General features: G+C 36.5%; 1 protein-coding gene across 6 annotated transcripts in view; it reads left to right on the top strand.

Annotated features, from left to right (window-relative positions):
• MCTP1 (multiple C2 and transmembrane domain containing 1) overlaps window positions 1–21,469 on the top strand; it is a 200,006-nt gene that overhangs the window by 63,381 nt on the left and 115,156 nt on the right. For all 6 annotated transcript variants that reach the window (XM_042822881.1, XM_042822882.1, XM_042822878.1 and 3 more), the window contains 3 exons: window positions 4,250–4,420; window positions 6,860–6,990; window positions 19,121–19,307. In XM_042822881.1, the coding sequence (XP_042678815.1) occupies window positions 4,250–4,420; window positions 6,860–6,990; window positions 19,121–19,307 (489 nt within the window). The remainder of the gene's footprint in view (window positions 1–4,249; window positions 4,421–6,859; window positions 6,991–19,120; window positions 19,308–21,469) is intronic.

Here is a 21,469-nt window from a genome sequence, read left to right as displayed (position 1 = left end):
TATATATGTATATGTGTATAGTTATCTACAATGGCCTGAGATCTTGATTTTGCTTCTTTCAGAACTGTGACATCATGTAGGCAGTATCTCCAATTACAGATGGAAGTATTATGAAATATAGCTGTATACCTATTCCCAGAGAAATTCCCAGAAAAACTATGCCGTTTTTTCATGTTGCTATCAGTCTGTGGTAAAGAGTGAAGCCAGGATGCAGTATTCATTAATTACTTTGAGGGAAATAAGGTAGTTAAGAGCAAGTCTTAATAAATATTATTTTATTGGAATAACCTAGAAAGATACGTGTTGGTATCTTTCTTTTACATAAATATTGTGGGTTTACTTCTGCTCTCACATCATGCTAAGGGTTGTGGCCTGCTATGGCTGGCTCAGATACCTGAAGAGGTATCTAGAAATAATGCATCTGCCTCGCTCTATGAAATGAAATGAACTTGATAGGGAAAGAACTCTACAATATGAAACAAGTCTTTAATTTTTCTCCTGAATTTTAGCTTTTGGCAAGTTTGACTTGGAATCTAAGTATTCTTATTTACTTTTTTCAACTTCCTGTTTAGAAATTAGAGATTATACCTATGTCTGTAGTATCTGACGGTAAGGATGACTTTGCCAGGAATAGAAGAGTGGTTAATTTGTCTGTTCAGATGCTGTTCCATCTCCCACAGAAGTAAAAATAAATAAATACATAAAAATATACCGAAGAAGTTATTCTTGTTGTAAAAGATGATACACCATGTACCTTTCATGTCCAGGAAATCTCAATAGCTTTAGCTCCATTCAGCTGTAGCCCTGCACTTTCAGTATGTGTTCGTTCTGCAGTTTGCTTTTTTAATGGACCTGTGTGTTACTGATAAAGCCAGGAAGAGAAGAGCAGCGCTGTTGTCCAAATTCCCTGCTTCTAAGAAGCAGCAGCAAGCACATATCAGTTTATTTTTAGCAGTCTGTTTCCTTTATTCCTGCAGATTGAAATTTGAACTGCAGCTTTGCTATCAGTCAACATGCTACTGGTCTCTGGTGGTCTCTTTGCATGTCATAAGCAGTGTGATCGGCACTGACCTGAAAGGGCTTTCTGAACCAAAACATTCATATCTGTTCTCGAGGTTTCTGCCTGATTTTTGTGAACTGTCTGACCTCTCTGTCATTTTATGCTCTCTGCTGGATCTTCATATGAAAATTACATTAGTTGATTATACTCCTTACTGATCATAAAAAAAAAAAAAAAAAAACAATAATCTCATTTCATATGGAATATGATGGCAGCTGCTCAAATGCAACTAATTATTTTAAAAGCTGTTGAATTTAGATCAAATATACGCTGTCAGTGAGGTAAAGACCTCACTAATAATAATTGTGGTTAGGTTTTACTTTAAAAGAGCTCCAAAGCTATAAGAAAAATTAAATGCTTATTTTCCACGATAGCGTTCTGGAAACAGTTGGATTGACATTCAAGTTTTAAAGAAAATAACGTATGTTCTTTGCTGAAATGTCTCAACCAAGTCACTGCTTCTGTCCCAGTATGAAATCTCTTTTTAAGTGTATTTCTCTCATATTTCTGATTCTTCAATCTGTATCTCTGTCTTAGTTTCACCTAGGAAGGATTCTTTTCTTTTTACTTCAGAGCATCTGGTATGATGCTGTTCTGATTCTAGGAGAAAAACAATCTTGATAACCACCGATGTTCATGCTTGCTGCTAAGCAGTGTTGTACAGAGCCAAGGCTATTGACAGCAAAAGGCCCAAGGAGCTGGCAGAAAACAGATTTAGGACAGCTGACTTAAAGTATCCAAAAGGATATTATATACCACACCAAGCAGAAGGAGTTCAGAGGAGAGTGGGAGTTCATCTTGCACTCTCCCACTGTTCAGGTACATTGGTCATCAGTCAGGTGGCAGTGAGCAATTCCTTCTTCATCACTTGTTATATACATTTATACATATATATCTTTCTCATAATTGTTATCCTTTTCTTGTTCTCGTGTTCTCTATCTTAGTAAAGAGTTTTATCTCAACATACAAGTTCTACTTTTTTTTTTTTTCTTTTTCCAGTTCTCTCCCCCAGCCCTTTAGGAAGCAGGGCAGTGAGCAGATGACTCTGCGGCACTGTGCTACCTTCCAGGTTAACCACAACAGTATCTCATCACTATACATTAGGGGTGGAGTCATAACTACTATTCAGTCTTCCTTTGGTTCCAAACACTCTAAGAAATTGGAACAATTAGAAAAAAACTATGTTTGTTTACAACACAAATGTTTTGAAACGTCTGTGTACTACCATATGAAGGATGTTTTTGCTAAATTACAATTCACTGAGTTTTATAATTTACCATGTTTTCATGTTGTAAGTTAAACTCTTCCGATTACTGAGTTTCCCTCTTGTGCCCCAAGTTTTGTAGGATTTCTGCTCTCTGTTGGCACACTGCTGTTTTATCTAGCAGGTTAAGTTAAATGCTACTCCACAGATGAACTCCCTGGTTCTCTGATTGCCTTTGAAGAAAAGACAATTTTGTGAGAAGTCTCTCTGCAGTCGTATTTTGAATGAATACAATAGTAGAATGAAAGGTGTCTTCCCATGCACCCTAAAACAAATTTGGCATGCCTGAGGAGGCAAAGGTGATTTGTCTGTTCTCCCCACTCAGCCTTCTCCCATAGAGGAATTTGTCAGTGAATATTTGGGTCGTTTGGTTTGTGCATGTCCATGTGGATTTTTTTTTTTGCCTGAAAGTTAGTGGCTGAGAGTCCACAAGTGCACGTTTCCAATCAGAGGACCAGCAATGTATTGTCAAGAAAGTCTTGAATGACTATGTCCTCAATAGATTCAGTTTTCCATACTGTTTCTGAGACTACTGTCTCGCTCCAATTTATAGGAGGGAGAGGAGGCTCTTTTATTATCTATATACCTGGCATGAGATTAAGAAACAACGGTTCAAATGTTGGTCTGACCAGTTTGTTGCAGATCTTAATTAGGGAAATGGGGAAGGGGAGGACGGACACTATTATGAATTAGGGTAATGGGGAAGGGAAGGAGGGTGATAGAGAAGATAGGAAAGAAGAAGCAAGGAGTCTTTATAGGCAGCAAGAGGGACATAGTCACCACCATGGATCCAGTGAGGTTCATAGTTCCATCTTTGATCCTCAGTAGTGGTGGGTCATCGGGCATTGTTGTTCTATTGACGACGACAACGATGACCATGGCGATGATGGCCCCTTTTCAATGCTTCAAAGTGGTCGAGTCAGCTGTCTTTGGAGTGACAGCTCAAATCCAAAGTGGTCGAGTCAGCTCTCCTTTGAGTGACAGCTCAAACCCAAGGTGGTTGAGTCAGTTCTCCTTGCGGTGGCAGCTTCTGGCTCTGGGATCTCAGCAGGAACCTCCTTTGTTCTTATCTTTCTGGCCTTGCCAGCAGTTAAGAGGAAGCAGGGAGGCACCAACTTGTATCTTGCCTTCGCAGGATACAATGGTATCATCCCCCAGCCCTCCCATACTAAGCTGGAGCGGTTTAGTCACAGGCCAGATCTTCCGCCAGTGAACACTCCTGAGCACTCTCTTCCGCTCTTCTACAGAGCAAGCAGCTCTGGGGGAAGGGGCTTTCAAATGTTCCCAAAGCGAAATCGATTGTCGATTGTTAGCACCCATCAGTTGCCTCCTTGACAAATCACTCAGAGTCTTATCACAAGAAAAACCTCAGGAAGCAAGCTTTGAGCCAAAAAAAAAAAAAACGAAGAAGGATTCTCACAACTACCAGATCATTTTAGAGACTGCAGATAGTTGTCAGGTACAGGATTTTATTGTTTCATTTTTCCTTGATCCATGTTTCTCATGGTAAGTTTGTATTTGAATGTTTCATTTTCTCACTGTTCTTTATGTGTGTTGTAGTGTTTGTTCAAGTTCATTCAATCATATGCAAGTAATATAAGAGAATGTGTAATGTCTACTTGTTCTTAGTTCTCTTGGCAGGGGAAGAAGTGAAGCAGGGAAACCGAAATTCCTGTTTCAGAAATTCTCTTAATCAGTGTTAGCATGCATTCTGCAAAAGCAGCATATGCCATTATGTGTGCATTTGTTACCATTTACTCTCCAAGTAATTCTTCATAATGTGGTTCGCTTGTATACTGACAAATAACTAAAAAATGGCTTAAGATGGTTGTTTTGCATTCATGATAGTATGAAGAGGAACATTAAAATGCAGAGAAAAATTCTGGATTTGTCTTAACTAAATTTATGTTTTTATTTCCCTGAAGTTTCAGACCCAGAGCTTACGTCTCTCAGATCTGCACAGAAAATCTCAGCTATGGAGAGGAATAGTCAGTATTACCTTGATTGAAGGCCGTGAACTTAAGGCGATGGATGCAAATGGGCTGAGTGATCCTTACGTGAAATTCCGGCTGGGGCATCAGAAGTATAAGAGCAAGGTAAATCTAACTGTGACCTAAACTGCACTTAGACCATGTTTGAAATTCTCTGTGTTTCTTCCTGGATGTGTTTGGTTTTGCTTTTGTGGGTTTTTTTGCATGATCATATATAACTGCCAGAGTACCTCAATATTTATTCAAATATTTTGTTTTATTTAATTATAAACAAAAATAGTACTGGACAACAAAAAAGACTGCTAAAACTGTAATTGAGTAAGGAGGCACACTGTATTTTCCATACAGATTTTTTGGCTTTTTTTTTTTTTAGTTCCCATCTTCTCTTGAACAGGGAATTGGTACTCTGAACATTTTGTCAAGAATCACGCAAGAATCAAAAAGGGGTTTTAAGTAGGTGTGAAAGGGGTTTTAAGTAGGTGTTTTTTCCTGCTCCTTAACTACTGTGTTTAATTAAGGTTTTGAAAATGTACCTTGGTATTTCTAAAATTTTAGGTAAGAAAATTCTGTCAGGAGCCCTAATTCAGATCACAGTCTGTCTGCTGAATTTGAACTGCTTATCATGGAAGTCAGGTCCAGTTCTGTTTGTATATATGCATGTATTGTTTTCAAATTCACCTGGGATATTAGAGACAGCTTCTCTGTCATTATTTGGTTTCTGAAAATCAGAAAAAAAATTCCGTTTTCTATCAAGTATTCACATGAATTCTTTTCAGTAACTCATTTTGAGGCAAACAAAATGAAAGACTGAAGAAATGCATTTCTTTCTCAGGCATCTCAAACAAAATCAGAATATATGCTTACCAGTTTGAAATACGGGAAAGGTATTTTTCAGAGGTGAATATTGAAAGATCATTGTCTGTAATGATTTTGGCTAATGGGCACAAAATGACAAGCATATTTAGAAATTTATAGCAAAGGGTATGTCAGAAATATTAGTGTTTCAGCAGCATCAATAGAAAACACATGGTCTAATTGGCATATCTTCACTTTCAATATCCTCTAGATACTATTTAACACTATCTGCATTTTATTTATTTTGTGAAAACAATTCACATGTTTTCTTCTGTAAAAAAGTAAACCTGATAGGAAGTGTAAATTCTTTGCATTACAATTGCTTGCCAGTTGTTTTCACACAGATGTTCAATATTTGGGAATGTATTTGTTCCTTTGATCAACTTTCAGTATCTTTGTTGTGTTATGATGGATGGAGTGTCAGTTCTTTACCTTTTTTTTGTGGTATGAATTGGACCTGCACAGGTGCTATGTGATCAATATATGTATACACACATATTTATTAGTATTTTACCGTTTCATCCACTTTTAAAAATTCTTTGTGATAAGCAATTTACAGTGCATAGTACTGAGATTGCACCTATGAAATGGCATCAGGACCCTTATGTAGCAGGGATTTCCTATCAAATGCCTGAAAAGTCAGTTAGCTAGAATTCAGTGTTTTTATTTCCTGTTACCCACTCCAGAGTACATATTTACCTACTTTTTCACCACTGTTGTCACTCAATTTTGTGATAGTTATTCAGTTTGAAAAAATGTGGGTTTTCGTTTTGTTTTGTTTTTTTAATCTCACGTATCTTCTCATGTACAAAACAAAATTGAGAAATCGATTCTCAGGCTTTTAGGACTTTAATATTTTAATAGGACCATTATCTCTTGATCTTTATTAATGTTCAATTTTTTTCAAGGCAGTTTCATCAACATAGAAAAGAGTGATATCTTCATAAACAAGGTACTCAGCAGCTTCAATTTTTGCTTAGGATGGGTGTGACAACTGCTTTTGCATTTTGGTTATAAAAACTGCAAGCTTTCTGTACTGCAGAGCATGTTTACAAGTACATAGACTGAAATTCATTGAAGTCAGGTATGATTTTTGAGAGTAGTTGGACCGAAAACAATTCAGAAAATTATTTTTATATTAGCTGCAGAGGAAGGGGAGTAACCTGCAGACTTCTGTCAGTTTTTTTTCTCCAATTCTTGTTTCTTAAAATTAAAGTAAAAGATTATTCTTCCGTAAGATACCATGGTATCATTTTTCTCCAAGTGTCTCTGAAGCTGGGGAAGAAGGAGATCATCAAATTGTTTCTGTTTAAGTCTTTTCAGTAACCATCTACTTGTCATTTCAGGTGCTTTGTTTTCCTTTAGGCTGAGACACTTTGTAGCTAACTGTCACTCAAGGTAGGGCATGATTATTCTACAGAAAAATGGTTCCATTCCCAGGGTAAGCCCTTTGTTCTGGATGCTTTTGAAGGTGACAGGCTGAAAGATTTTGGAGGTTGCTGATGTGTCACATAAGCATGATAGAGCTGACCAATAGTTTTTTTTAATTACTGTGTTTAAAATTCTCACTCCTTAATATTATTATACTACAAAAAAACTTTAAGGACAGGCTCTAAATATCAAATTTAGAATTTAAAAAACAGTATGCCTACACAATGTAGTATGACTTTCTTTTTGTGCTCTTTTCAGATTATGCCAAAAACTTTGAATCCTCAGTGGAGAGAGCAGTTTGACTTTCATCTCTATGAAGAACGAGGTGGAATTATTGATATTACCGTGTGGGACAAAGATGCTGGCAAAAAGGATGATTTTATTGGCAGGTTTGTACAGTTATAGCCTTCTAGTTCTCTGGGGGTGAGAACAGATGATTAAAATAAGCCTTGGCGATGAAACTGTTTCTTATGACCATTTGTTCCTGCCTTTTTTTTATTTTTTTTTAAAGGTGGCAGAGGATTTTTTACGAAGTATGAGTACAGTTTGCTGCATTTATTTTATTCTTTACTTTGATGGTGTAAAATAATTTCTATTGACCAGTAGGTGGCAGCTTTTACCAATTGATAGGCATAGGTTTTCCAAAGTAAGAATCCCATGACTGGAAGTCTAATCAAGATGCGGCAGGTTCCATATTACGAGGTATGGCTTGAAGGAGAAATAATTCTCATGACTTGTAATACACACATGACATCAAAATGTTGTTCTTATTGTTTTAATCTACTTGGTGAATGAAATTAGAGTCTTCTTGGGCTACATACACTTCAAGAAATTTGTGTGATTTTGCTTGTTTTTACGGTGTTAGAAAATGATATATACTAATACTTTATAACAGTGGCATTAGCTGTTATCTAATGAGGGAAAAAAAATCTGTCTTATAGATGCTGTACAGTCAGTGCTACTTTGAAAGCTCAGATAAGTATTTATGTCATACTGTAGTAGATATCCTTACTTTCTCAATAAAAAGAATTGTCAGTCTTCTGTCTGACAATTGTCTACTTTGATTTTGAGAACACTGGTTATAGGTGCTTTCATTGGGAAACTGATACTACCAACTAATAGGATTCCTTTTAGGGGATGTTTAAATGAGAAATGGAAATCCTACAGATGTGTTTATGTTTCTACAAACCTTTTTCTTCTTTTGCAACTATTTAGGTTTATTTGGATCAGTCAGATAATATTGTGTGTTTAATTGTACCATAAATAATTGGAAGTCAGAAAAGATGCGGTCTTTGGCAGACAAGCAGCCTTAATATTGGACAAAAACACTTGTCAAAGTATACATGGTGGAATTTTATTTTATACCATAAAACTCTCTGGATGAGATGATATGTTTATATTTGAAGTTCATATATATTTGAAGGGTTTTTTTGTACTTCAGTCAGCACATATGTCAGCAGTGGCTATTTTTCTGAAGTAATGTAATCAATTAGGCATATTTCAGTATGTGGTAAACCTTGAGAAATCATTTCTGTTTCCTGCTTAGCTTTAACTTTGTTATCCAAAACATGGCAAGTTTTGGAGTTCTGATGTATGATTTCAGAATACTATCATCAAAGCAATACTTAAATTATTATTATTGCTGTGATTAAAATAGTATTTTTTAAGTATTTTGAAGAGAATGTCATAAAATAGATAAATTTTTTGTTCCAGTATCTAAATAAGAATTCAGTGGGGAAATTAGGGAAGTATAAGGAACATTTGTAACTTAAAGCACACTGCTATGTAGATAGCTCTTCAGACTCATACAAATTTTGAACTATTTTAAATTTGAGTGTATTTCTTTTTAGTAACTGAAGACTGTCCAGTAGTAAGCATCAAGTAATTTCTACATTTTATTAAAGCACAGGAAATGTGATAGTATGGGAAATCTTCCCTTGATGAAAAATGCTCAGAGCATTTAATTTTTCTTTACTTTTTTTTTATCTTGTTTTTTATTTTTCGTTTGCCTAGATATGTACTTTTTATATAGCATAAATACCAAAAAATCCTTCCTCTGATAAAGCTCTCCTTTGGTGTTTCTGCAGTATTGAACTGACATTAACAAAATCCATGGTATTTCTACCAAAATCTCTCTGCTCTTGATTTTTTTGACATTTTTGGCTACCAGTGTGCTTATAATCCCTCTTCACTTTGTCCTTTCAGACACTTTTCTCATTTCACCTTCAGGTGGTACTACATCTCTGGATAATGCAACTTGCAAACACATTACACATGAAGATTTCCATGAAAAATTTTGTCATTTGTCAAGCTCAATCTGAACACAAAGATAGGTCTTAATACTCACCCTCCCTAATTCTCTTTTCGAGTCACTGTGCATGAAAATCACTGACACTTGACAGTTCTACTTTCCAGGGACCTCTCTACCCAGTTGCTCATTTTGAGGCTGTTTCGTAAAGTTGAGGACTTGTTCTCTGCATATACTATGATAAATACGTGTTAATTTTATAAAGCACATGAGTGAAGTTCCATGGCTTTTTTAAGGCACATAAAATAAACTAAATATTTTAAATCAGTGTCCAGGAAACACGTAGGAAGGAAATAAAAGGGTAGTGTTCTAGCGTAAGCTCAGTGATGGAGAATAATCTTTTTCATCTTGTTACAATCTTCCTACCTTCTTGAATAATGTGCAAGTAGTACATAGAAATAATTTTATTAAATGAGAGTAAAAACTATTTTGTCTTGAGAAATTCCCATCTGACCTAACTGTGGTTACAGAGAAGCTGTAGTTGTTGAAAGACATCTTATGTATTGAAAGAAATGGCAAACCAGAGAGTTGAGGAAACAGTCTGAAAAAGGTTGTTTAGGAGCAGTACTGGAAGGTGCAAAATGGTGAGCTGCTTTGCTATGGAGAGTCCCAGAAACTAGTTTAGTTTCCAGAATAAACTGACTGTGGGGACGGAAAACACGAGCATCCCTGTTCCCTCAGCATCTTGGTGTGGATAAGCATGGCAGCACTCTCATAATCTCCCATCCAAGCTTGTGCTGGCTGGCTCATGGGCCACCAGAGGTGCTGAACTCTGTTGTGCTCTAGGGTTGAGTGACAGTGTGGGAGCTACCATGTTTACCAGGCTTCTGCAAGACAGGGTTCCTGGTTAGAGGGTTACAGGACAAGCACAATGTGCCTTGCAGAAACGGGTACTGAAGTGTCCTTGAATTGACTTACTTGTCCTCTGCTAAATTCGCTGTTTTATTCATGTCTATAATTTATGTCATAATTTCTCCTGGCATATATTTTGTTTCAGTTGCACCTCAATGAAATTTAAAAAAAAAAAAAAAAAAAAGTGAATCAAGAACACAAACTTCTGTGAGCCTTGTAGTGTGGTGGAGAGCCAGGAGGAAGTAAGGATGTGACAAAGTGCAGATGGCATGTGTGCTCAGACTTTGAGAGCTGGGAATTGCTATCTTTTTGAGGGCATGAAGATGGAGAAAAGGTATTAGAGAAGGCTAAAGACATGGGAGTGAGATATTGGCTTTGGGGCTGTGTGAGAGAACAGTAGTGGCAGGGTTGTCTTCTAAGAAAGAGGAAAGTATTCAGAGTATTAAGTGTGATAGCAACAGTATGGCATCCTAATTCAGAGGAGACAGATATACCTGTCACAGAACTAACATAAAGTTCCATCTTCATTTTGGTACCCAGACAAGTTCAGTGTGGTGGTTCTTGAAATGAGATGCTGATTGCTTTATTTCCATTCTTAATTTTGAGCATTATGTGTTCGTCAAATACATCTGAGTTGCAATTGCATGTGTTCCCCATGTGAGTATAAAAAAAGTAGAGCATTGTGAACTTCCATCTAAGAATACCTCTCCCAAAAGAAGTCTGAGAACCATTTCAGTGTTTATTTTAGGATTCAAAAGCCTCCTAAAAGATCTCATACAAAAACTTGGAGAAGATTATATTTGTGTTCACCTGCTGATTCGTATGACGGAACTTTACCATAGTTAAGTTTCACACCATAAGAAGTTACAGATCAAATTCTGATGTTCTTCAGAAGAATATTTAAACAAAAAAATTAAGAACAAGTGACATAAGGTCTAAAGATGTTTTGGTTCAGAAAATATCAGTCCTTGAAATCATTAAGGCAACTTTTTTACATTCCACTGAACATGAGTCATAACAACCCCAGGCAACCCTACAGGCTTGGGGAGGAGTGGCTAGAAGGCTGCCTGACAGAAAGGGACCTTGCTGTACTGATGGACAGTCGGCTGATTATGAGCCAGCAGTGTGCCCAAGTGGCCAAGAAGACCAATGGCATCCTGGCTTGTATCAGGAGTGGTGTGGTAAACTCCATTCCTAGGGAAGTCATCCTGGTCTCTTCTCACTGGTGACAGGTGACAGGCCTTAAATTGCACCAGGGTAGGTTTAGGTTGGATATCAGGAAACACTTCTTTACAGAAAGGGTTGTTAAGCGCTGGAATGGGCTCCCCAGGGAGGTGGTTGAGTCACCACCACTGGATGTGTTTAAAAACCGTTTGGATGTGGTGCTCAGGTTCATGATTTAGTGGCGGGTTGTTAGTTAGGGTAGTATGGTTAGGTCATGGTTGGGCTCAATGATCTTCAAGGTCTTTTCCAACCTGGGCAATTCTGTGATTCTATGATTCTATGAGAACTTACAGTATTAGTCATTATTTCATCTGATAGGTAGAAACACAAATGTATATGTGGATATTGTTCAGTCTGAGTACATTTAATATTCATGTTTTTTCAGTGAGTAAATCATTACCATATTGAGTCAATACACTACTGTGATTAAAAACACATACTGCAATAATTTTATGTAGATAATTCCAAGATCAAAACGGAGGTGAAATGATATTAATCTTTGTGTAATTATTAAAATTCCTTATCATCTGCATTTTCGAAGGCGATCCTGACTGTCACCTTTACGATAATCAGCTAATAAATCCTCATGATTGTTACACCTTTATGCAGAGCAGTAATCTGAACAAATTGGCTGCTGACAGCTGCAATAAATTGCCAAGAATGAGTGCTGTCAGAGAACAAGTTGTTTCTGTGAACGTGCAGGATAAGTAAATCCCATGTCATGCAGTTTTTTCCAGCTGAAGTTATTTGCATCCCAGTACAGCAGAATTTATAGCATTATTTATTTGTATGAAAAATGCATGTTTATCTTTAAAATGACATTGAGTTTTACTCCTATCTTATGTTAGGAAATATCTGCAGACTTCATCTAAATCTATTTTCTGTAGTTGTTACTATGTTTTATCAAATGCGATGCCAATGAAGAACAGCAGAAGACCTTCTGTATTTTAAACTCATTAAAGCTATGTATTAAATATTCCTGTCAGAAAGTGAAACATCCCATAATGTCTCTGAACATTGTTATTAAAATTCAGACTTTTGTATTTGTGCAAATGTGTACACACTATAAAATATTTAATTTCTTCCTCTTAAAATGGATGTTAAAGGTGAAATACTGAAAATTAAGTACTTTGGTTTTATTTTTTTAAACAGCTAATCAGTTATGTTTTAATTTTTTCATAGTAGTGAAGCAGTAGAGGGTTTTTTGGGTGCACATGAAAGGAAGCACAATGAGAGCCATACTGCTGCATTATTAATCTGAAGACACACTGATATACTACTCACAGCTCTAAACTGAAGTGGGATTTCTATATAAAATATTTAAGCCTTTTTCAGTATTATTTTTCTACCCAAACTTACATAATTTCACTACAGGACCCCGAACATTGTAAGCAGAGAACTGAATAGTGTATCAGCTGAACTGATATTTCCGCATGCATATATAGTTAAGGGATGGACACTAAGCATACGTTTTTGACAGAATTCTCTGGAAAGAAAAAGTTGGTTGTTCTTTTTTTTCTTGGATTTGTTGGTATGTTAATGTGATGGTACTGTATTATATATAAATTTTGATTTTTCTTTTCATAGTGATTTGAAAATTTCTGCATGTTGCAGTAGTTCTGGAAAGATATTTTCAAAGTTCAAATTTATTATTTAATAGTTTATTGTAATTTGAGTTTTGAGTTGTGCATATGTCTGATTTACACAGCAGTTCTGTGTAAACACAGACAAGCATACAGTCAATGGCCTATGTGTATTATACACGATGATTAAAGTTACATCATTGAAGATGCTTTTCTCTGTGTAAGAACGTATTGCCAAAAGCATTAACATCTAAAAATGCTTCTGACAGGCCTGCCCTTGACAAATCCTGCGATGTGCTTGTCCATCTCCATTTCTTATCATTTTCAAAGAGAGCTGGGTGTAAATAGCACATCTTAAAATTTGGTCTTTGCACCTAATAATGCTAAGGCATTGCTGTTCTTTTAAAAAGCAAGAAAGGATTATCTTTGTCTTAAAAATCTTCAGCAACTTTCTTTTAACATACATTCACAAATTATTCACAAATTATTCACATATTATAATAACATATTATCCACAAATTTATTGAGAAGTGTTTCTGTATACTTCTCCAAATTCAGTAGTAATTGAGACAGAGAACGCTGCATGCACACTGGATTAGTACACCCTTCTTCTGTCTTGTATGTCCTGCATATGGAAATTACTCTGCCAGGAAATAAGAGAAAGGGAGAATGATAACTTTAATGGCTACTGAGATCTGTGACCATGGTAATAAATGAAAAGAACAATTAGTGGTGTAGATACAGGTTTGTGAGGTTTTCTGGAAGATATGGATTGTTATCATATGAAAGATTTTGCAGAGTTATTTGGATTACCTCATGTAGTGAGAACCAGGTAGGAAAAAAAGTGTTTCTCAAAGCAAAAGATTGTTTAGCAAAGGAAAGTATTAATTTTGAGATAAAGAAACTACATGATGATAGCCCTTACATTGCATGTCTATAGCATATGACTGTGCTGCAAAGATGATATAGGAAGTATCTCATAATAAAACATCTGCAAGTCCTTTCTGTTGTCTACACAACTTCAGACATAAATCTGAAGTGTTATGGCAAGGAGTTATGCTTAAAAAATGTTGAGCTGTCATTTCAAAATCCATCAGCAGGATTTTGTGGCATGCACCATATTTCTTCCAGCTAAGCATACACAATTGTCTGCATTCAGGTCTGGCTCACTGGCCAGTGAGGCTGCTCCATATTTCATGCAGCTCTCATGCTTCCATTATCCAGACAGACTTACCACATGCTGCAAGGCTCTTTTCTGCTTCGCATGTTTTGCTGCTTTGCTCCTGAATGCCCTTACAGCTGCTCCTCAGCTGCTGTCACACTTCCTGTCACTGTCCCATTTAGCTGAGCCACCACTCCAATGCCTTGGGGAACTTTGCTGGTTTTCAGATTGTCTCCTCTCTTCACCACCTATCACAAGAACCACGTGGGGTCTGTAATTTCATTTCTTTCTCATTATCTCTCTGCTTAAAAATGACACTCTCTTTTTCTTCCAAGAACTTCACGTAACTGCAGTCCTGTCTGTTTGAGCCATATCATTTTCTGTCATGCCTTGCAGAATTTCCGCTTTCCATTTGTTTCCTGGTTTTGCTGGAACATTTTACTCAGCACATAAAGGCTACGAAGTCTCACAAATTGTAGCAGTTCATGCCTCACTTCTTCTGATGTACGTCCAGCTCAGTTCTAATTGCAGAATTGCACAGTTTCCTCTCCTGGGCGTCCTTTGGAGCAGCATAGACCTGGATCACAGTGGAGTTAAAAGGCTGTCTTTCTGAACAAGTCATGACGATAATTAAGTTACCTGGGTTGTAGCCAAGTGGTGCTTTTCTGTCCCTATCACTTAGGATTGTGCCAATTCCTCTTTAATGCTTTATTTTGTCATGTGAGAAAATGATCTCGCTATCTGCTGCCTCTCCCTTGCCTGGCCACCTGGCTTTTAAGAGGCCTTCTATGTCATGTCGCTACCTTTGTATCTCATTCATTAGCAAGGATATTTCACCAGGGTGCCAAAGCGGTCTTACATTCCAGGTTCTGTTAGAACTAGAGAGGGGAGGCGATTTTTGTCTCTCAGACCTGCTGATAATAAAATACTACACATAGCTCTGGTTTCCATACTTTAAAAAGGATGCAGGAGAAATTCACTGGATCAGAAAAGTTACAAAAAGTCATTTGAGGGCTGTAGGAGACATGATCCAAGGAAATACATAGGGAGCTGGAGGTGTTTAGCATATCAAAAGGAAGATCAAGAAGATATATGCTTGTGGTATGTGAGTAATTTCACTAGAAGAAAATAAGGGGTACCAACGGCTTTTTTAGCCTAGTAGAGAAAGGCATAAAAAGAACCAAAGGCCAGATATATTCAAATTAAAAATAAATCAGAAATCCTATTCCTAGCAGTTTGGGTAATTAACACATTGAAGACATTTTCAGAGGAAGTGTTAGATTCCCCTTGTATCTTCAGTGGGAACTGCACCATGTTTTTGCAGCTACTTCCCTATCGTACTTGGTGCATGAACTTGACATACTCACATGACTTTTTCTCCCTTCACTTGTCTCCAGACCTGAAAATCCAGATCCAGGTGTTGCTTGTTAGTGTTCACTGGCATGGTATGGGAGGATATATCTCCATTTCTCATCCTGGACATGTCATCTAGCCAGGGGCATTGTTCCATTGTCCCTTCCCATCACTTCAAGCCTAGTCGCAGGTGTGCAGTGAAAGGACTTCATAACATGGAGTAGAAGAGTAATGAAAATAGTCAGACTATCCTAAAAGCTAACATTCACTGAAGGTGATATACCATTTTTCAAGCCATGTTTGAAAATCTGTCTGTGGAATTAATGGCTATTTTTGCCATAGATTATCATACTCAGTACTTCACCAAAGCTGAACTTTTCCTCTCACCAGCAATATAGAAACAATAGTGTGATAAGAAATTGAAGTATTCAAAATTCGGTTTTTTTTTTGTTGTTGTTTGTTTGTTTGTTTTTGGTTTTTTTTCACTTTGTTTGTAGGAAAATTTGATAGAAAAAAAGGTTTGGCAGATTTTACTACTGATTTTAATGAAAGTTATAGTCTTTCCAGAATAGTTTAGAGCTTAGATAATGCCTTAATGAACAGGCTTTCTTTTCTGTTTTGCTTTCATGCAAAGAAAACTAAAAACTAAGATGTTTGTTTGTTTGTTTGTTTTTCAGGAAAACTTGGTATAAAACAAGCGTAGTTGTTTGTTTGTTTTCTAGGAAAAAGCTACCAATGGAAAGAATCACAATTGTTTGTACAGTGTAATTGTATATTGAATGTTTTGTCTTTGAATTGAAGAGCATGCTGCTGATGCAGTTGCCTTGGCAATGCTCCTCAAGCTTCAGCATCTTCTCTGAGTGAGGTGCAAGCCAGCTGCACCTCCTGCAGGATTTTCCCCTTTCCTAAAGGAGGGGATGTGAAACAGGATGAGAAATACACTTTCACCTGACTTAGTAAAGGTGTTGGTGCTTTTTACCAAGATTCTTATAAAGCACAGTGGTGGCATTCTATAATGAAATAATCTTTGATTTTTATGAAATAATCTGAAGAGTATTCTGAGGATATTCTTCATGTAAAATGATAAGGGATTTCACTAGAAAAATTTCCATGTCACTTCCAACCCCTTTGTATGCTTTTAGAAAATAACAAACAGATTCATGGAGGAATATGCGTCAAAAAGACAACAGAGACACATTTTGTAGTTAATCTCTCATAGATATGGTGCAATTCAGACTATTTTTATACCTGTGGGAAAATCACACAGGTAGAATTGAATTGTCAGCTTATTTTAACCTAAACAAAGGGTAGCAGGTACTGTAATGTTGCAAAGAGTGCTGTAACTTCCTGAGACATTGAAGCTTGTAACTCTGACATAAGCACTGTAATTTTACATTAATGCAATTCTACAATCCTTGTGTTTTGTATCTTTTTGCTTCAACTGGGCATCGTTTTTGTTTTCTGTTTTTGAGTGAGAGGATTATTTCTGCATTACTTGTATTGTAATGACTTTCTGATGATTTTACTGACCTTAGTAGAGTCTAAAGTGGTTCTTCCAATAATAATTGATTAGGGCTGCAATATTGTTGCAGAAACTTTTCTGAGAGGTATTTGCTTTGAAATAAACTAGAAGGAATGGTCTGAAGTTGCACCGTGTAGGTTCAGGTTGGATATCAGGAAATACTTCTCCTCTGAAAGAGTGATAACACATTGAAACAAGCTGCCCAGTGTGGTAGTGGAATCACTGTCCCTGGAGCTGATTAAGAACCGCGTGGATGTGGCACTCAGGGACATGGTTGGTGGGAATGGTGGAGTTGGGTTGGTGGTTGGACTATGTGATCTCTGTGGTCTTTTCCAATCTTAATGATCTTGCGATTCTGTGATAATATTTAGTACTAGAGTTGTCTTAACCTATTTTAACATTATCAAGCATTCAGAGTTATTCATTATCTTAAGGAGAGCATTGCAACCTTCACTGCAGCCAAAAGAGAAGTCTAACTGCCTGTGTATAGGTATGAAACTTGGATTGTGAATCTGCACTGACTGCAGCACTTTTAGTATCTTGCTAGTCTTGTTAATTTCATTTCTAACTCCTTATCTTCCAGAGAGTTCAAAATCATAGAATCATAGAATGGCCTGGGTTGAAAAGGACCACAATGATCATCTAGTTTCAACCCCTGCTGTGTGCAGGGTCACCAACTACCAGACCAGGCTGCCCAGAGCCACATCCAGCCTGGCCTTGAATGCCTCCAGGGATGGGGCATCCAAAGCCTCCTTAGGCAACCTGTTCCAGTGTGTCACCACCCTCTGTGTGAAAAACTTCCTCCTAATATCTACTGTCTTTGTTTAAAACCATTTCCCCTTTTTCTATCACTATCCACCCTCATAAACATAATGTATAAAGAATATACAAGTAGAATATATGAAGGAAAGGAAAACACTAAACTCACTGTCAATTTCAAATCTTCTCATTGTAAAATAATTAAACTTTATTACTACATGAGCTGTATAGTAGTTTAATTTTGACAGCAACATAAAAGAAGTAAATGTTTTTTTGGTTTTTTTTTAATAAAATTTTCCTTTAGCAAATCTAATCTGCCTGCAGTAGTTTAGTGCCTGTTTTGTAAGTATGAATTTATTCAGATAATTGGCTATTTCCTGTCCATAAATGCCTATTTATTCATGTCTGCTGCCTTCTTTTTCAGTTTATTGGCCCTGTGGTCACCACGTTAACTTTCTCTTCAAAATCAATTGACATGTTATGGAAAGAGTTTGCTAGATGATTAGTTTAGTGAGAGTGGCATATAGAGCATGTATTTGTCACATTGCATAATCACTGTTACAAGTAAAGTATGCAGTTGGTTAACTAAATATAGAATGAATTCATAAACTTTACTTAAATATTGGTTTTGTTTTTATTCAGAGTAGTGAATTTGCAAAACGTTACAGAAGATACTTAAGGTAGAAATATTCCTAACAGTGCTTTTTCACAGAAATTACCTTACAGGGCAGGATGGCATTATGTGTGGCACAAGCATTGAATTTCTAGGCACGTTCAGAGTCGCAATCTCAAAAAGTTGAAACTTATGAAGTATGGACATAAAAATATTAATACTTCTAAAGGTATTCACAAAGTGTTTACAGTACTGCTTTAAATAAACAGTTTTTGGTCAGCTCCTTGTTAGCAAGAACAACATTTTTACTTTAATAGTTCTATATCTTATTGCTGAAGATATTTCAAAAACTGCTATGCTGCTGGCTGACGCATATGGAGCCATTCTTCATTAATTCAGTGCATGGTACAACCTGTGCAGCCAGGGTTATTCAGAGAGGGATCAAGCACAGAGGATTGTCTTCAGACATTGTTTGTGAAGTTATAAGCAGTCCTTGCTCATTACAACATGAGACATCTTACTATAAAGGGCTTGTGGCATCAGATTTTATCCTGGATGCTTGCATGAAGCTCTGACCCTGACCCATGCACAGCTTACTGCAAAGGAGTTGAGCCTTTTGGGTGGTGCTCTAGTCCTGCTTTTTGTGTTCAGTCATGTTGACTCCATCACAATTAAGTCCCCACATGGATCTTTTTATTTTTTATTATTTTTATTTGTGTTAGAAGCAATTTTTACTATTGCTAGATGAGTGGTATCAAAAATATTCGTACCAAAATTTGCATATTATGTTTATACAAGAATCATAATTAAAAAGTACAATCTGTGTCTGAATGTGAATTTTTAAAATCCTCTTTGTCTGGGCTCAAGTAATGCATTTTAGATAACCTTGCTTCTAGTGTCTACATGTTCTTTTTAGTATATTTGATGTTCATACTCATAGCAAGCTATAGCTTTTAAAAAAGGCAAACACTACAGTCTGAAAATGAAGAGAAATCCTCTGAGAAGCTGAGAAGGAATTCCTACTGATTTGCAGTTGTTGTTATTGTTGCTATTGTTGTTGTTTGTGCAGCTGAATGCAAGTAAGCCAATATACTATTGTTTAATGAGATGAAAACCATATACTGATGAAAAATGTGTTTCTAGGTGCCAGGTTGACCTGTCAACCCTAAGTAAAGAACAGACTCACAAACTGGAGTTGCCACTGGAGGAGGGAGAAGGATGCCTGGTGCTGCTGGTCACTCTGACAGCCTCAGCGGCAGTCACCATCTCTGATCTCTCTGTCAACTCCTTGGAGGACCCAAAGGAGCGAGAGGAAATACTGAAGAGATATGTATGGAGTTCTCTTTTGATCTTTGTCTGTGAAATGTTTGCTTATATAAATACTAACTATTAGAGAAAGAACTCTTAATCCCATGCATCCTTACCATGTTCAACCAATGACAGTCATTTAAACTAGTCATTAATATTACTGCAGCTGAAATGTTGCATTCAAAATGGCTGCAAATTTTTTGTATAATGTAAGCTATTTTTTACATAGTGTTTCAGCTATTTTAATTGACTTTATGACATGAAGAAGTTAATTTCATTGCCTTACAGATCATTTTTACCAAGCGCAAAATAACGAAGGGGTTATTTAGTGGCTGTGCAGTTTCTAGTGAGTACTTACATTAACTGATTTGTAATGCCTATAGGATGAGATTTTAACTGTATGTTAGGGAAGCTGTATTTTGTATCATCAATATAATTGTTTCAAGCAGTATTTCTATTTCAGAATGTTCTGGAACAAATTATTTTTTTTTCCCAGAATCCTCACATTACGCAGCTCTGCAGTTTTAACAAAGGAACAGAGAGGGGAGCTCTTACTCCAGCATTTCTTAATACCTAAATCACTAAAAGTAACTGTCTCACGACACACAGAGAAAAGGAGGGGGAGTTATGAAGGAGCGGGGGGGGGAAGCCTATTTCCACTTAAAATTACAAAGCTTTTATTGTACGATGCTGCCAGGTGTTTAGAAAGGCTTCTCTAGACACTCAGCCATTAAACCAAGCTCTGACTAACAAAGAGCCGCTTAATTTTTTTTTTTTTAGATTTTAAAATATTCCTATTCCATGACTGACATCCTTTCAACAGCTGAATTTAATAAAGATGTACCTTATCAGTCTGTGCAGATAACGTGAAGTGCTAGTACTAATGCTGTACAATATTCTTCAAACAGATTAGCAGGATGTGCGCTTCAGCAAATTTATTCTGGCTATCTCCACTGAATCAGCTGTCTGCTAATGCTTGTACAACTCATACACCAATAGTGTTATCATAAACACAGTTTAATAGAGGTGACTTAGTGAGGCTAAACATAATATTCCTAAACCAACTGAGAACTAAAGTATTTCACAAAATCTCTGAAAAATAATTGCAATTAAACAAACTATTTCATATTTGGGAAGCCACCAAGACAGCCTCTGGTTGTCAGAATAGATCTTTAGAAGTATAATAAATTTATGCTGGATAGATTTTGAGGTGACATACTTCTAGCTACCAGATGTAACAATACCATATTTCTGTGGATTATGCTGTGGGAAGATGTGATGAGAGTCAAGTGATACTGATGGTTTTGATAGTTTAAAAGCAATATAGCAACACGTTATGACTGAATTATTAATCAGTTTTCATAAATACTCTTTTTTTTTTTTTCCCCAGTGTAAAGCATAAGATGGATCTTTTCTCCCACAGTTCTGGATGTGTATCATTTTTCTTGTATTTACAGTAATGTATGTGTTTTAAAAGGTTTGGTTTTTTTGGAGGACGTGCATATCGCAGTAAATAGAACTTCTCATTGTATGTTTTTGAAAATTACAGCATCCTTTTTGAAAAATATTGCAGCTTTTATTAAAATGACCTATGGGTAGCAGCAGAAAGAGACGACAAGGATTAACAAAATTCGAATGGTTTATTTTCACTGATTTTTTATTTATCTTTACTATTCATATATCATCTTCAGCGCAGATTAAATGAATGAATCTGCAATTAGCAAGATTAACTATTTCCACTCAGCCTCTGCATTTTGGGGCTTATTTTTTGTTCTCTTAAAAAATCTAGATTCTATTGGAGAAATATATTTTGCACCCTTTCCACAGCCAAAAACAGCTAATGAGCTGACCTTACCATCAGATCAAATAGCCTTGGAAAATGACTCTATTACTGTCATTTAACCATTTGTAGCTGAACATCAGAGCCTTACAAATTAAACAGGCATTACTGTTTGAACCATTATTTTACCACAATTGTCTGAAAAGATTAATTCCTTTTGGGGTGAGGAAGGGGGCGCATTAATGGGTACGGACCAAGAGAGATTGTATGACCTTTTCAGAACGGGTGTGCTGAACCCACAGTCCCCCTTGTCACAGTTTAAAAACCAGAGGAGCTAGTTTAGAGAAGAAGTTGTTAGCATTCCATTTTTATTATGACATTTCACAGTCATCCGATTTAATGTC

This window comes from Centrocercus urophasianus, unplaced genomic scaffold, assembly GCF_019232065.1.
Source record: "Centrocercus urophasianus isolate 14NV4802_14NV808 unplaced genomic scaffold, USGS_Curo_1.0 seq_21, whole genome shotgun sequence".
In the NCBI taxonomy this organism is placed as follows: domain Eukaryota; kingdom Metazoa; phylum Chordata; class Aves; order Galliformes; family Phasianidae; genus Centrocercus; species Centrocercus urophasianus.
The sequence above is the reverse complement of the archived record's forward strand: the minus strand, read 5'-3'. Positions and strand labels throughout refer to the sequence as shown.